Source organism: Perissodus microlepis, chromosome 11 (assembly GCF_051167445.1).
Source record: "Perissodus microlepis isolate ML-2025 ecotype Zambia chromosome 11, ASM5116744v1, whole genome shotgun sequence".
Taxonomy (NCBI): domain Eukaryota; kingdom Metazoa; phylum Chordata; class Actinopteri; order Cichliformes; family Cichlidae; genus Perissodus; species Perissodus microlepis.
Genome location: NC_140471.1, coordinates 13,201,894 through 13,216,140, shown reverse-complemented (window position 1 = coordinate 13,216,140; position 14,247 = coordinate 13,201,894). Strand labels below are relative to the sequence as shown.

At 40.2% G+C, this 14,247-nt stretch overlaps 2 protein-coding genes across 4 annotated transcripts; one reads left to right on the top strand and one right to left on the bottom strand.

Annotated features, from left to right (window-relative positions):
• Window positions 1-1,779: 1,779 nt before the first annotated feature.
• Window positions 1,780-10,410, top strand: cmtm8b (CKLF-like MARVEL transmembrane domain containing 8b). Of its 3 annotated transcripts, none has more exons than XM_084944843.1 (6): window positions 1,780-2,437; window positions 2,552-2,586; window positions 6,275-7,323; window positions 8,644-8,817; window positions 8,944-9,063; window positions 9,829-10,410. In XM_084944843.1, the coding sequence occupies exons 3-6, from the start codon at window positions 7,192-7,194 to the stop codon at window positions 9,913-9,915; spliced, it is 513 nt and encodes a 170-aa protein (XP_084800969.1). In that variant the 5' UTR covers window positions 1,780-2,437; window positions 2,552-2,586; window positions 6,275-7,191; the 3' UTR covers window positions 9,916-10,410. The 3 variants fall into 3 exon arrangements, with proteins under 3 accessions (XP_084800969.1, XP_084800971.1, XP_084800970.1); XM_084944845.1 differs by having other exon boundaries at window positions 1,782-2,437; window positions 2,552-6,391; window positions 7,095-7,323; XM_084944844.1 differs by having other exon boundaries at window positions 1,782-2,437; window positions 2,552-6,391; window positions 7,082-7,323.
• Window positions 10,411-11,800: 1,390 nt separating this feature from the next.
• LOC146377352 (zymogen granule membrane protein 16-like) lies at window positions 11,801-13,803 on the bottom strand. The gene is made up of 4 exons (XM_084944511.1): window positions 13,644-13,803; window positions 12,323-12,420; window positions 12,017-12,124; window positions 11,801-11,923 (listed from the first exon to the last, which is right to left on the bottom strand). Exons 1-4 carry the CDS (start codon window positions 13,801-13,803, stop codon window positions 11,801-11,803), a joined length of 489 nt encoding a protein of 162 aa, XP_084800637.1.
• Between the last annotated feature and the right edge of the window lie 444 nt (window positions 13,804-14,247).

Below are 14,247 nucleotides of genomic sequence, written 5' to 3'. Positions count from 1 at the left end.
TTTGTTTTGCTCCATTTGTTCTGTTTTTATTGCCTAACTACCCCGGGCCAAACCATCACAAGTGTCTAATGGGGGAGGTTGGGGAAGCAGCCAAGTTCAGTCAACACTCTGCTGCCGCCTTTCCAAATTTACATTCAGGAGCCATTTTCCTGGCTACCTAGAATTCAGTCCGAAGAGGTCTCTCTCTCTCTCTCTCTCTCTCCTTCCCTGTCTGTCTGTCTGTCTGTCACTCGCTCCATCTCTATCAGTCACTACCTTATCACAGTCCACTCCATGGTAGAGTAAAAGGAGAGAAGTGGGGATGGAGGCTTTGGAAGGTTTCGAGGGGAGGAAGTGGAAAGAAGGAAAAGGTGAGAGACAGGGAGCGAGAGACTGACAGACTGAGAGCGAGGGGGTGGGGGGTACAGAGAGCTGTAGCTATCTGCTGAAATATTCATGTCGGTGCCAGCAGCTTTTCCATTCCCTGCTCAGCAGGGGGCTGCTGTTTGATACATCCATCGCTCTCTCTCTTTCTGCCTCTCGCTTTGCTCCCCCACCCCCCTCCCCTCCCCTCCCACCCTCTGTCTCTCTTAACTAGTGGGGCTAGTAGATAGTAAATGCTCTTTCAGAGATGGAAGGTCGCTCTCGCCGCCAACCTGGAAAAACCTTGCATTCCTTTTGGACATAAACCAGTCTGCAGTGAACAAAACAATCCTTCAAAGCGTAGCTTTCACACCTGTCTTCCAGGAAACAACCACAGTCATGGAAGAAAACATCAATTACATCAAAATGGTGCTGTTTGCTCTGCAGATTATAAACTCCTTTGAGGCAAATTAAGGATTTGTGTCACTGGGCTACATGTGTAAAACTGACTCGACACACTCTGAATGGAAAAGTGTCCCATGATGAGGTTTTACAGGCTAATGCTAGCTACTACATAGATGAATGATACATTATGACATAAGTGTTCAACTGAAACTGTGCAATCAGAAATCACACTCTGATCTGCTTATTTTATTCATAAAAAAGTTTCTAAATGAAAATTTCAGTTAATTTATTTTCATATAATCAAATCCTTAAGCTTATATATTTATGACATGGGATTTTATTTAAGCTGCTTTCTCTTACTAGCTGTCTTTTCAATATGATCACTTTTTATGCCACTCCCGGCAAAAGAAGGCCAAGACAATATCTTAAATTAAAATTGTTTTTGACAAATATTAGAAGAGAACTTGAAGTTTCAGCCATTTTAAACAATATCACGGTCCCTTGTTACACCCTCACAAGTAATTAACATCGAGTCGAAAAGGTGAAAAGCAGACATGGCTTCCTCCCAGGGATTTTCTAATTAGGGCCGTGCATTTATTATTTCATACCGAGCTCCAATCTCAAATAGCTACTGGCAAGTTGAGCCTCACGTCTCAATTATTTACTGAAAAATTACTGTCAGAGCAGTTTTTACTTTAGCCAAACACATACGGACAGCAGCGCTCACAGGTGAGGAGAGAGTGAAAACTCGAGGTGGGGCCAGTGGGGAAATCAAGTCTTTAAAAGACAAAAACAGAGTGATGGTGCTAAGAGTGCAGAGGTGGATGAGAAAGCTGAGCGCTCTGGTGAATCTCAGACTAACATTTGTGTCCGAAGAATATGTATGAGAAGGAAAAAGTAAAAATGTTAAGATCGAAATGAATTTTGGTAGACAGACGAGTCACATGACAGCCAAACTTTTTGGAAGAATTTAATTAATACAGTGCAAGTTTAATTAGAAATGTTTACTGGCACATGATCCTGTTCTAGAGGCCTTTCCACAGGGAAACACTGATGAAGACAAAACCCCCCCCAAACCCAGCAGTTACGGTCTCAGAGGGCGAGGTTGTGCCTTTCGGGGAATAACCACATAATTTTATTTAGAACTGATGTCAGGACTGGTGGTTAAACAGGGAGGGGCTGCTTTTATGGTTACACCGTATGTGCGTGTGCATATATGTGTGTATGAATGTGTGCATGCATTTCACCATAACATGTGTTGGAGGATGTGGCAGATGTTGCAGAGGCAAGGATTAGTGTGTGTGTGTGTGTGTGTCTTTAAGTGTGTGTTAAAAATATCTTTCCCACAGCGGGAAGCCACAGTGGCCAATTACAGCGCAGCATCTGGGCTAGCACACAATTATTAGTGCACGTGTGTGAGTGTGTGTGTTTCTGTGCATGTGTGTGTCTGTTTACAGAGGGGTTGTGGAGGTTCAGGCGGAGTTCAGGTTATTCACATCTCAGGATGTAGAGTTTCAGTAAATGGTGCAGCGTGTGTGCAACAGTGGCGCGGCTTTGTGTCACAGCGGCAGAATCTAAACACACACCACCACGAGGACGACAGAGCTGGGGAGAATTAGAGGCACGGAGATGAGTAAATACGGAGAAGCAATGGAGACAATGATGAGAATGGAGACGGCACTGCAAGGAAGTAAGGGCAGGAGAGAAAAGCCAAATAAAAGCTCTAACATCTCCAGCAGAGATATGATACATTGCTCTCTTTTCTCTCTTTCTCTTTTTTTCCCCTTCCACACTCTCAAAAAAGAATGCAGAGCGAAAATACAAGCCCAGCAACAAAAGGTACAACTCTGCACATTTTTAGTCTGTTGCATAATTCCCTCTGGAGTCAGTGGAAAACTAATTCTGTTTGTTTTATTTTCTCATTTTCAATTAAACCGCTCTAAGATTGTGATTGCTTTTCAGACTGGATGTTTTGGATGCAGGTAAGCTGGTTGTAGGCCAGACTTCACCTGAATTTCATTCAGATTAATTAAATTGCTCGAGGGGGTTGAAATGCAAGAGCAGTTGCAAAGTTTCTGCCCAGATATAGTAGCAAATTAATATTTTCCTTCAACAAGTCCTTTTAAAACAAATTATTTATGCTGCTTTACTTCCATTAATTATTGCAGTCACATTGGGTGTTTTTTGAGCTTAACAATACAAAATCTGATAATAACATGGATAGACTTAATTCTGTCTCCACAGCTAACACTGCCATTAATTAAACGAGATAATATCCAAGTCTAAGGTGATCAGAAACCTCCTAAAAGGAGGGAAGTAATCAATAATCACCTTTTAGCCATGTGGTGTTTCAGGCAGCTAAAGGAGAAGCTTTAACAAATTTAACCGAACAACTTTCAAACTGACTAATCACATCAGAGAAACAGCTTATTGATAAAAAGAAATTACTATAATGCTGACTAACTATGTCATATATTTATTGATTACATCCAGTGCATGTGTGCTAGCTTTTCTGGTATTACAAGGCATGTAATATGTAGAAGATAATAATTCAATAATTAAAATGTTTGACAATTTTGCCAAATTCCTACTCACAAAACGTGAAAATTCAAATTCATCCAAGAAAAGAAAATCCCATTCATGCTGGTCAGTACATTACAAGCAGTGTATTGTGACAATGTGTTGTCACAAATGCTAGTAGGGGGACAAATGGGGGTTTGGGATGCAGAGTATTAGGTGAAGGGTAAAAGAGTTAAAGCAGCAAATGGAAGTTGGATAACTACCACAAATACCTTTAGAGCAACAACAGCTGGTCATGTCACCAGTCATGGTTTCCCCATATGTGTGGCTGAGGACAGTGTCCGCTCTAATGTGAGCACATTGACAGTAGCTTCCATTATTCAGACATTCAGTGCAGACGCTGTGCTGACAGCACATTTTGCAATGCACACCTTAGCTACAAAGCTTGCTTTCTGCGTGCTGTATATAAGAAAACAGTGGCTCTGTGGATTCACGACTACATTTCGTGTGTGCTATGAAATGGGGATAAACTCACAGAACTATACTGATGATGCACTAAAATAAAACCATTTGTGTAAGTTTTTACTCATGTGCACAACAATATTGAAAAAATAATTGAGAGCATAACTTGACATTAGTAAATGACATTCTGATTGTATTTCCATTTTTAATTAACAGACTGAAAGTGAAGTGACCCCAAAGCTATTGTGATAATTAGCTTTTAGACAGCTCATATAGAAAATCCATTGTCCTCAAACAAATACTAATGTGCTTTTGTGCCCACATCTGTCAATCCTACAGTACACACAGAAAAAGCCTCCACTCACTGTTAGTTTTATTGTTGTACTGGCTACATGTAGTCAGTGACTAGCTCAAGGAAGAAAAGAAAAGCTGCCCGGTTGCTTCAGTAAATGTAGATAGACAGAGAGAGTAATGCAGAGTATAGATTGCTGCAGTGGATATATTGCTGTTCGGAGCAGAATGTGCCCAGCAGAGCAGAATTAGTCTATCAACTAGCATAAGATAAAGCTTGAAAATATCCAGTCAGATAATGCACGGTCCTAGATATTGACTGCAGCAGAGCACCACAAAGCATCTTAATGTGAAGGTTATTGGTCGATCTGTTTGCATCGGATGTTGGGGAGAGAGAGCTTGGGAGCCAACCCAATGAACCTCATCCTCCTCTCCCTCTTTTATTCTGTTTCCCAAGAATCTTGTTGAGTTGTTATTAATTTTGCTTCATTTGAAGCCACCTGGTTATTCCAGTCACTTCTCTCCAATCACAGATTCCATTCTGGAGGGAACAGCTGCAGGAGCCAAAGACAAACATAAGGCTTATGTACTCTTGTTTTATTTGGACAAAGTAGAGTATAGAACTGTTGGTAACATTTCCATTTAATGACGCTGGTTAGAAACTTTATTTGCTTTCTTTCTAAAACGCAAGCATGCCTAAGGGGTGCATGCTTCTGTGGGGAGAAAGCATTCATTTAACCAAATAGTGTTACCTTGACCATACGACACAATAATGACAACAACAACAACAACAAAGACAAATATGTGTTGAACAAGAAATCTACACACTCAACATGCAGACAATTAACCAGCCCAGTGAGCCTTGTTGGAGCTCCACCTTGTGCCTTTTGTCCCCGCGCTCTATTTCCTCCGAGGCAAGGTTTTCTGCCTGTCTATGCATAACTACTGCCCCCCTATGGTCAAAGCCGTTCACTCACTTGTTTTACTGCACTGCAGCAGGCCCACACTCAGTGTAGAATAAAACAGGTCTAATTAGATCTTAAACCTTTCTTCTTTCTGAAAGATAAGAATTTATTCAATACAGCTTCAAGATTTCCTGTTTAAAAGCACCTTCTGCTCACTCGTGTACTTATTGCTTGCACATTTCAGTGTTTGTGCTCTACTGTGCTCTATGTGCAGAAGACACAGGAAAGTCTTTTTTTCATTAATTCATTTACAGGAAGTTACTCTCTGATAGGTTTTGTAGTATATTATTGTGCTTACTATGCACTTTACATACTTTATGAGACCACAAGGAATTTGCCACTTGTAGAATTGTAGTTCTTTTTCGGTTTTTCTAAGATACTCCAAGTTGTCTAGTGAACTAGCAAACATTGTAACCATTAAGCTAATCCTTGTTGTTATTTTCGGTTGATGAATATTGAATATTTATGAAACAAAAAAAATAGAATATTTTTTGTGGTTGATCAGTTCAAACAAAACTCAGAAAGAAACCATCGATTTGTAACATAATGTATCATGACTTAATATATACATTAACATGTCTGATGTCTGGGGATTAAAGTGGGATAAGGCATGTGGGGGAACCCCAAGTTGAAGTGCAGCAGGGGAAAATAATTATATAGAAATAAGTCACATAACGTGTTCAGTGAGCTCCAGTAGGTTTTTCATTGTGTACAGACTCAGCTGATCTGTGCTGCGACTGCTCGGAGGCTTCCTGTTTTTTGTGGATTGAGTGACCTGAATTCAACAAGATATCAGATGTTACACAAACTATGTGACTAATTTCCCAACTCTAGACAGAATAGAGCATAAAAGGCAGAAATCAGCGAGTGAATCTGCATCAGCATCATCACTTTAAGTTTAATTTGATAAGTTTGTAGCCTAACATTAACCATGAACATCACAGCTGTCCTGGGAGTTCAGCATTGTGCATCACTGTAAACTTCATCACAATGCTGCAGACCAACCAGTTCAGCCTGAACCATAGTGTACTAAAGTGCTTGTTTACTTAGTTTCACAAAAACATCAGAAACACATCATGTTTAGGTCCAATATGTGATTTAAGAACTCCAATAATGAACTAGAACTTTACGAGTAAAGTTCTAGTTTCTAGTTTATAAAATTTTACTTGCTCAGCAGGCCTTAAGTTTGAAAATAATCTCTCACTTTCCTTGCCTGTACTGCCTTACATGTTTCCGCATCTCTCTGTGCAACACATTAACTTTAATTTTTTTTCTCTCTCTCTCTGGAGTCCTTCATTGGAGAACTCATCACATCAACTCATCTGCCTGCCCACCCCCCGTGACTCTGTTCGCAGGCGTAAAACAGACTAGTGGCCATCATCCAAGGAGCCTTCCTGGATAAACCAGTAATCAACCTCCCTCACATCAAATTTTAGCCATTAAAGTGGTCTTCCGGTTCGCTTTAGGCCCTGCTGACAAGACTTGTCAGTGCCCCCTCTTTCACCCCCTGCAACCCCCAACCATCAGCCCAGCAACCCATCATAACCCATCACCAGTTCAAGCCCTGGCTCTGACAGTCTTTGTTGTTGTGTCCTTGGGCAAGACACTTCACCCGTTGCCTACTGGTGGTGGTTAGAGGGCCCAGTGGTGCCAGTGTCCGGCAGCCTCGCCTCTGTCAGTGCGCCCCAGGGCAGCTGTGGCTACAATGTAGCTTGCCATCACCTGTGTGTGAATGGGTGGATGACTGAATGTAGTGTAAAGCACTTTGGGGTCCATAGGGACTAAGTAAAGTGCTATACAAATACAGGCCATTTACCATATAGTATCATCAGCACAAAGCAGTTATAATCAATATGTCCTGAAACACATTTCACACAGTTTTACTCTACTCACCTTAAACTATGAGGTATCTGTTTCCTTCCAATCTACACCACTTCTTCTTTTTTTACTGGACACGACAATATAACGACAATTAAAACCATAAAAAAGAATCTTACTCAGCACTGGTGTAAACTTTTAAAAAACCCTAACACAGAGAAAAAAAGTCTTTCTTGAGTCAATCAGATGAGAAGAGACAATGGCATGTTTGTTTATAGTATTGTTTCATAGATGGGTGTCCTTGCTGGATTCCGGGAAAGGAACAAAACTTCCTCTGCTGCAGTCGCAGTCTCAGTGAAAGCAGACAGGCTCTCGGCGTGAGTGCATCATGGAGAGACCTGTTGCCGTGTCGGTGCGCAGGAGTCCCTCACTACCAGATTACAACACCTCGACCTCCACCTTGGCCTTTGACCAGCATTTCACTACAACTCTCAAAGGAATTCTCCTCCAGGCTGAGATAGTAAGTGTGACTTTTGAGTTTATGATCCTTTATCCTTGTACATTATCAGCACTGCTAAAATCAAGCTAATGACCAGAAGCAAGTGATTATTCATTCAGGAATCCTTGTCAGGAAGGGCGGTAATTTGGATGTTAACAATAGACATCAATAGAAATATAAAGCAACTTACAGTTATGGTAAAAGTTTACATTAATAGCTGTGAAACACACAGGCAGCTAGAGACTAGAGACAGCTTAATAAGTGGTTGTTTTAAGACTCGAAAATGGGCCATATAAAGACAGGTCTTGAGTTATGTTTTAATAATGATTGTTTTTCTAGAAGTTTTTCTATTTACACATTTTAAAGCAAAGTTATATTTCCCTTGAATGTTTTATGCACAGTGAAAATAAAACGGAGTACTGTTTCTATGAAATTCGGAAGTTGACCAAAAAACTCCAAGCAAATCAACTCTTCCTCCTTTTTCTCCCTCTTTGTCCCTCTTCCTTTCTAAATCAGCTGAAGGAAAAAGTCAGGATAGCCTTACTCTAAATACAGTCTGGCTGTCTGCCATTCAGAGGCTGGGCACGCCAGAGCTAAAATAATCTGATTTCAAACCATTGCAGTTAGGTTGTTAAGAAAAACCTAACAACTTTCTGGTTGGGTTTATGTGTGCAGATTTAAGAAACTGTTACGTGACCATACAGATTGGCATATTAGTTGCAATTTTAGATCTAATACTTGCAGATAAAACTTGAAAATTAAACCATAGGAACTCCTCTTTAACTTCAAATCCTAACCTTTGGCTGAGTGCAGCAGGTGCACTGAACCATTTCAGTAACACAACAGGTTATTTTGTTAAGTTCCCGAGCACTAAATGTTTTGATTTCAAAGGAAACCAAAACAGCTCACAGTCATGCTTCACACCAGAAAACAGTTTCTTCCTGTGATATGAAACATCTAGCAAGAATCTTTTGTCGTGGAGGGGAAGGGTGGGGATTGGAATAGTGTTGGGAGGAAGGAGATTTAGTCACTCACAACCACAGCACTCACCCACTCACTGAGATGGAGAATTAAAGCGATTAAAGTGACATGAAATACAGTTAGAGTTATGCGGTTTAATCATTTTTGACTTTAAAAAAGCTGAAAGTCTACACATCTTCAATCCACTGTGGTGCTGTAACGAGACAAAACTACAAACGTCATCTTTGGCCAACGAATTATCAGTCCAACTACATGCAATTTCTGGGGACATATCTATATCATACATGAATTCAAAAGATACAGAGAGATTAGAGCTTTAGCCAGTATTGACTCTGTCTGCTCTCCTCCCCTCTCTTCTAGATATGTGGCATGTTAGTGTGGATTCTGGTTGGGGGTACAGACTATTTTCATCTGCCTGCTCTCTGCTGGGTGATGTTTCTTTCCATCTTGTTCTGGATTCTAACAGTTAGCCTGTTTATAATTTACCTCACTGGAGTCCACAACAGGATACCACAGGTCCCCTGGACCACACTGGTAACTCATAGACACATGCAAATACTGCACAAACAAGCTGCTTTACTCTTTTTGTTAAAAACTATTTTTCCAGAATTTTGCAAATACTTTTTAAAACCTGTAATTCTCTGTCTTTGTCTCTATCAGTCACTGTGCATTAATTGCATTGCTACTGCACTATATCTTGTGACAGCAGTAGTAGATGCTCTCTCTGTCAACCAGGACGTCAGGGGGCGACACAACTATAACTGCTGGGCGGCATCAGCGGTAAGAGCACCTACTATTTTTTAAAGACAAAAAAGAAAGAAAGAATAGCAGAAAGCTATAAATGCAGCATTTCTACAAACACAGCGACTGTAGCTACCATGGAGATTATTGGTCTAAAGTCTTGTTTTGTTTTGATAAGACAAAATATACTTTTATATCTCAAATGTTAGAGCTAAGCATAACTTAAATAAAGTAAATTAAATTAATAAAATATGACAAAATAGGTAAAAATAGAATAAAACGCTGTGTAAAGAGTCAAATATGTTACAGTACAATGCATTATTTTACCAAAGTCGCTTTAAAGATGGCAACTGATTGTAAGTGGTCGCATGCCTGAGCCGAGTCATCCCAGCAACCATTTCATAGGCACCAAAATTACAAGTTCATTACACACAACCGCTGTTTTCCCCAGTACGACTGTAGCATAACTCCAATTTTAATCTGTACATAACTTGGTGCTCAGCACTGAAACTGATAAGAAAGCTTGACCTGAAATTTTCTTGGTATTTCTCCACCAGAACTTTATGGAAAGATTTTAAGTTTACATGTGTGTGGGAACTTAAATGCTAAGGACAACATAATGGGTTGTACTGCAGACTGTTTCTGGGTGCTGTAAATGGAAGTGAAAAAATGTATTAATATATACACATATATGTGTATATATATATATATAAATACAAATATTATGTCCAAATCTAACTTCAGCCTGTTTTTGTGTCTGTTTTGTTTCCCCCTTTTTTTCTCATCTCCTCGTTCACCTCTCAGTTCTTTGCATTTCTGACCACACTTTGTTATGCAGGAAGCAGTTATCTGAGCTACCGTACATGGAAAACCACAGAAGAAGAGCAGTAGCGTCATTGCCTCTCATCTTATTGCAACATCCTTCTTTTTCTCTGTCAACACAAACGTTTGTGAATTCTGTGACCAAATTCTAACGAAGTAAAGTTCAGTAGAAAAATGAAAAACTTGCTGTGACGGAGCAGCCACTTGTTTTCAGCATGTTTAACCTTGTTTGTGTGATGCAGCCGTGCAACCAGTGGTCTACATACAAGCAGTTTGAGAAGATAAAGCAGTGAAGGACGTAACATAAAAATGACCTGAACCATGCGTACCCATGTGTACAACATGCGTTTGTTCGAATATCCAAAATGCTTTTTATTTTGAGTATTGATTTTTCTCTTGATTGCCACCAATTCCCAAGAAGATCAAGTCAAAAACGTGCTGCTCACAAAACAGTGAACATTATACAACTTTATCCTTCAACCATAAAGCATAAATAAAAATGGTAAAAATCATTTGTATAAGCTTTGTGTGATTTTGATTAAAAGTGCAAAATGTCACAGCTTCTTCACTGCTGCAAATGTGCAATTTTTTTTCCACTGATGTCTTTTCATTTAATACCAAAAACCCCCACCTGTCATTAGCACATATTATATATTTAACCTTGGAGACAAACTAAACTCATCCTACATAATGACTGTTCTGTTTGTTCACAGGAAAACAGTAAACTGCAGACCCAATTTCCAAAAAAAGAAAAAAGTGTAATACAGTGCACCCACTTTGCTATTTTCTTAAGAGATTTTTTGTTCGATGTTTAATCAGTTCAGTTTTATTTATATAGCAACAAATCACAAAAAGATTAATCAGTGTTTCTGTCTTTCATTAATAACTTCATCTGTATTGCTGCCTTAATAAATGAACACCACTCCCCAGTAGGGATGGGTACCGGTATCCGGTGCCATGATGGCACCGGTTCTGACATAAACGGTAGTAACCAGACCGAAAAGCAGCGCACATTTCGGTGCTTTGTTTCGGTGCTTTTTTCCTGAGCTGTGATACACTTTAGATTCTAGCCAATCATTTTACGTTTCCGAGGATAGTAGGCGGGTCCAGGTACGTATGTTCTTTTAGAGCAGAGCTACAGATTAAAAATGCCCAAGGAGGACCGGTCAAATGTATGGCTGTACTTCACAGCAAAAGATGCAAACTCAGCAGCCTGCAACAAGTGCTTTAAGCTGATACTGTGATACTGTCAAAGGAGGTAACACCTCAAATCCGATGAAACACCTGGCGACGCATAGCGTTTTTTTTAAAAGCCGAGAAATGCGCCGTATTTGATAGCTTGCTGCGAGACCTCACACTGAGCACATCTACTGCGGGTGGGTTGCCAGTTATCGGACCCGGAGCAACATCCCCCAAAAACCCGAAGAATAGAGTCCTGGCTCCCAGCCCTGCCAGTGTAGCAGAAATGATGACGGATGATGATGGCAGCAGCAGCCGTTCTTCTCTGCGTGAGTAGCGTAATGTTGTTCGTGTGTAATTTACGTTGAGTAGGCTAACCACGTTATTACATTAATGCATGTAAGGTGAACTAGCAAACATCATCATAGCTACATGCGGCTGTCTTCTTGTTTGATGGCAGATACTCCCTTCACCCTGGCCAAAAAGGCTAAAATGACCAAAGAAAAAGTGGAAAACAGTTAAACATGAGAGGTTTTTGGACAAAGTTTGTGTTTTTTCCATTGTTTAAGCACTGCTTCCAGCCAAGAGTGATACCATATATGCCCCATAGCTGCAGAAAAGGCTAACATTATTATCTTTTTACAAAAAAACAGCTGAACATGAGAGGTTTTTGGACAAAGTTGGTGTTCTCCATTCTTTAAGCACCGGTTTGAGTACCGTTTAAGCACCGGCACCGTTTCAAAAGTACCGGTTTGGCACCGGTATCGGATAAAACCTAAACGATACCCATCCCTACTCCCCAGTGAGCTTCCAGGGATGTAATCCCATTACCACTGAATCGTCCCCTCAGCAGTCTGAGCTCTGCATCAGGGTGGGTCGGGTAGAAGTTAAAGGAGCCCTGCAATGCAGGACCAAAGGTCAACACATGATGATGAGCATTAGCATTGCACATATCAACAAAGAGGAAATGTAACCAGTAAATGTACCAGACCTGAGTGGGCTGGCTGACAATCAGAGAGCGCCCTCTGGAGGTCCCAAATATCACCTGATAGATGTAGTTGTTATCAATTTTCCAGAGATCTAAAGTGTAGGCAAATAACTAATTTAAAACAGATTAATGATATAGATGATGATGATGCAAGTAGAGTAGAATACAAAGTAATTAAGTTAAAAACTATACACCACAAAACAATAAAAATCTGTAAATAAATATCACATTAAAATAGGTTAAATGATTAAAGAACATTTCACATGGTTATAACGTGAAGCTAATATTTTAGCATCAAATGTCTCTGACCTGATCAACAGCCTCTCCATCAAACAGTTCCAGCTCTTGTGGGGTGCCATAGATGCGACCGACCACGTCGGCCCAACTATTATCGTAGCGGAGCTGCGCTGTGACGCATACATTACAGAAGAGGAAGAAAGCGCTTTTTCGTTTTGACTCTGTTTGAACTACAAGTTTCTTTGGTCTGTCCATTCCCCATATTCTCCCTAAGTATATTTTAATTTATTAACAATAACCTGCAAGAATGCAACAGTATTGTATGTATAACTGTGTATGCAAACAAATCACTAACAAATATGACAATTTTACAGTTTCAAAAACGTAGGTATGGCCTCAAAATAGAAATGTCATGTTTTGTGCAAGCCACAAACTAATATTTAAGATAATATAAACAAGAATGACCGTCCTGTTTGTAATACAAATAGGAGCTCATGGCTGTCACACAGTGGCAGGTTGTTAATCACGAAATGCCTTTTCCTAGTCCTACACAGGGCTCTTTTCTTAAAAGTAATGCAGGATGCTACTCATTTACGCCAAGGAGAAACTACTACTTGTTACATTACTTTCACGTTTCTCTGTAAAATGACCTGAAATGCATTGTCTCATAATTACCGGTAAACAATATAAACCTCTAGGCTGCAGTCTCACACATCAACCCAAATTCCTATCCTTATGAGGACACACATATGATTTTTCTCTTAGTACTTAAGTATAAACAAAAAGCTGAAAACAGAAAGCAAAGATGAAAACCAGCACAAAGAAACAAAGCGATCCCCACAGTGATTCTGCTTTAGGGACATGAACAGGTCAAATCAGAGGCAGCAGCCTGACTGGTCATCTGTTTATTATCTTTTGAAGTTCAGGGTCTGGCTGCTGGATTGGGGTCAGCATTCACTCAGCTTTAACCTCCTAAGACCCGAACTCTTCCACGGCATGCATTTTTAATTTTTCTTTGATATTTGGGCATACTGGGGCCCGATGAATGTAAAAACAAAGAATTACCAGATTTTTTTTTTTACCTTATTTTTGTTTTTAAGAAAAATAAGAGCCGCATATGGGGATATTCGTTTAAAATTTTGATAGAACAGTAGCAGTATAATGTCCTCGTAAGTGGATATCAGGCGCTTGTAGAGCAAAATTAAGTATTGGGTTATTTGATCTAAATAACCCAAAATGTGATGTCCACATATGTGGACGCCAGGTCCTAGGAGGTTAACATCACTCTGGGTTCTTGGCTAGTTTAATGTTAGTATGCTGTCTGTGTTAGCAATAAAATTAATGTGGAAAGTGTAATTCCTGCTTAAGGAATTCAGGGCAAATCTCATCCAACCCTCAGGCCCTGCCACCAAGGGGTTGTTTAATTTCCTCAGTGGCCTCATCTGCAGTAACGAGGGATCATCTCCAGACTCTGCTTCCTCTACAGGAGGTGTGTCGATGAGACTGAGGAGATTCTTGAATAACCGTAAGCACTGATGACAGTCAGAACCCATTCCTGACCCAAAGGCACAAAGAGACGACTGTCTCATCCACCAGGCAACACCCAGACATATAGGCGGTGAGCCAAGACAATCTCTGAATCTTTTTCAAATATGCATGAAAGAGTAAAGCCAGTCACACTGTCATGACCTGACACTGAACAGAGGAAGACAGAGGACCTAAATACACAGAAGGGTAATTAGTGTGTGAAGTGTGAACACCTGGGGAGACACAGCTGACACAAATGAACATGACGCCACAGGGGGGAATAAAACGAAACAAACTGAACATGGAAACACTAGACTCTTCAAAATAAAACAGAAAACATGGAGAGACATAGACATGACAACACAAGCTTGACAATTAGAACATGAAACCGGGGGATAGACTAACGCACAGGCATATCTGAAAGTAAAACACTGAGGATAAGACAGACTACACGGAGGACAAGAAAAGAC

What these genes read in the sequence shown, in the direction of transcription:
- LOC146377352 (XM_084944511.1), bottom strand. Translation starts at nt 13,803, where the DNA reads ATGGGTTCTGACTGTCATCAGTGCTTACGGTTATTCAAGAATCTCCTC. An exon ending in CTTGGTGGCAGGGCCTGAGG is followed by an intron (nt 12,421 to 13,643) that starts GTTGGATGAGAT and finishes TATGCGTCACAG; the next exon opens with CGCAGCTCCGCTACGATAAT. An exon ending in ATGGAGAGGCTGTTGATCAG is followed by an intron (nt 12,125 to 12,322) that starts GTCAGAGACATT and finishes GTTTTAAATTAG; the next exon opens with TTATTTGCCTACACTTTAGA.
- cmtm8b (XM_084944843.1), top strand. Translation starts at nt 7,192, where the DNA reads ATGGAGAGACCTGTTGCCGTGTCGGTGCGCAGGAGTCCCTCACTACCA. An exon ending in TTCTCCTCCAGGCTGAGATA is followed by an intron (nt 7,324 to 8,643) that starts GTAAGTGTGACT and finishes CCTCTCTTCTAG; the next exon opens with ATATGTGGCATGTTAGTGTG. An exon ending in ACTGCTGGGCGGCATCAGCG is followed by an intron (nt 9,064 to 9,828) that starts GTAAGAGCACCT and finishes TTCACCTCTCAG; the next exon opens with TTCTTTGCATTTCTGACCAC.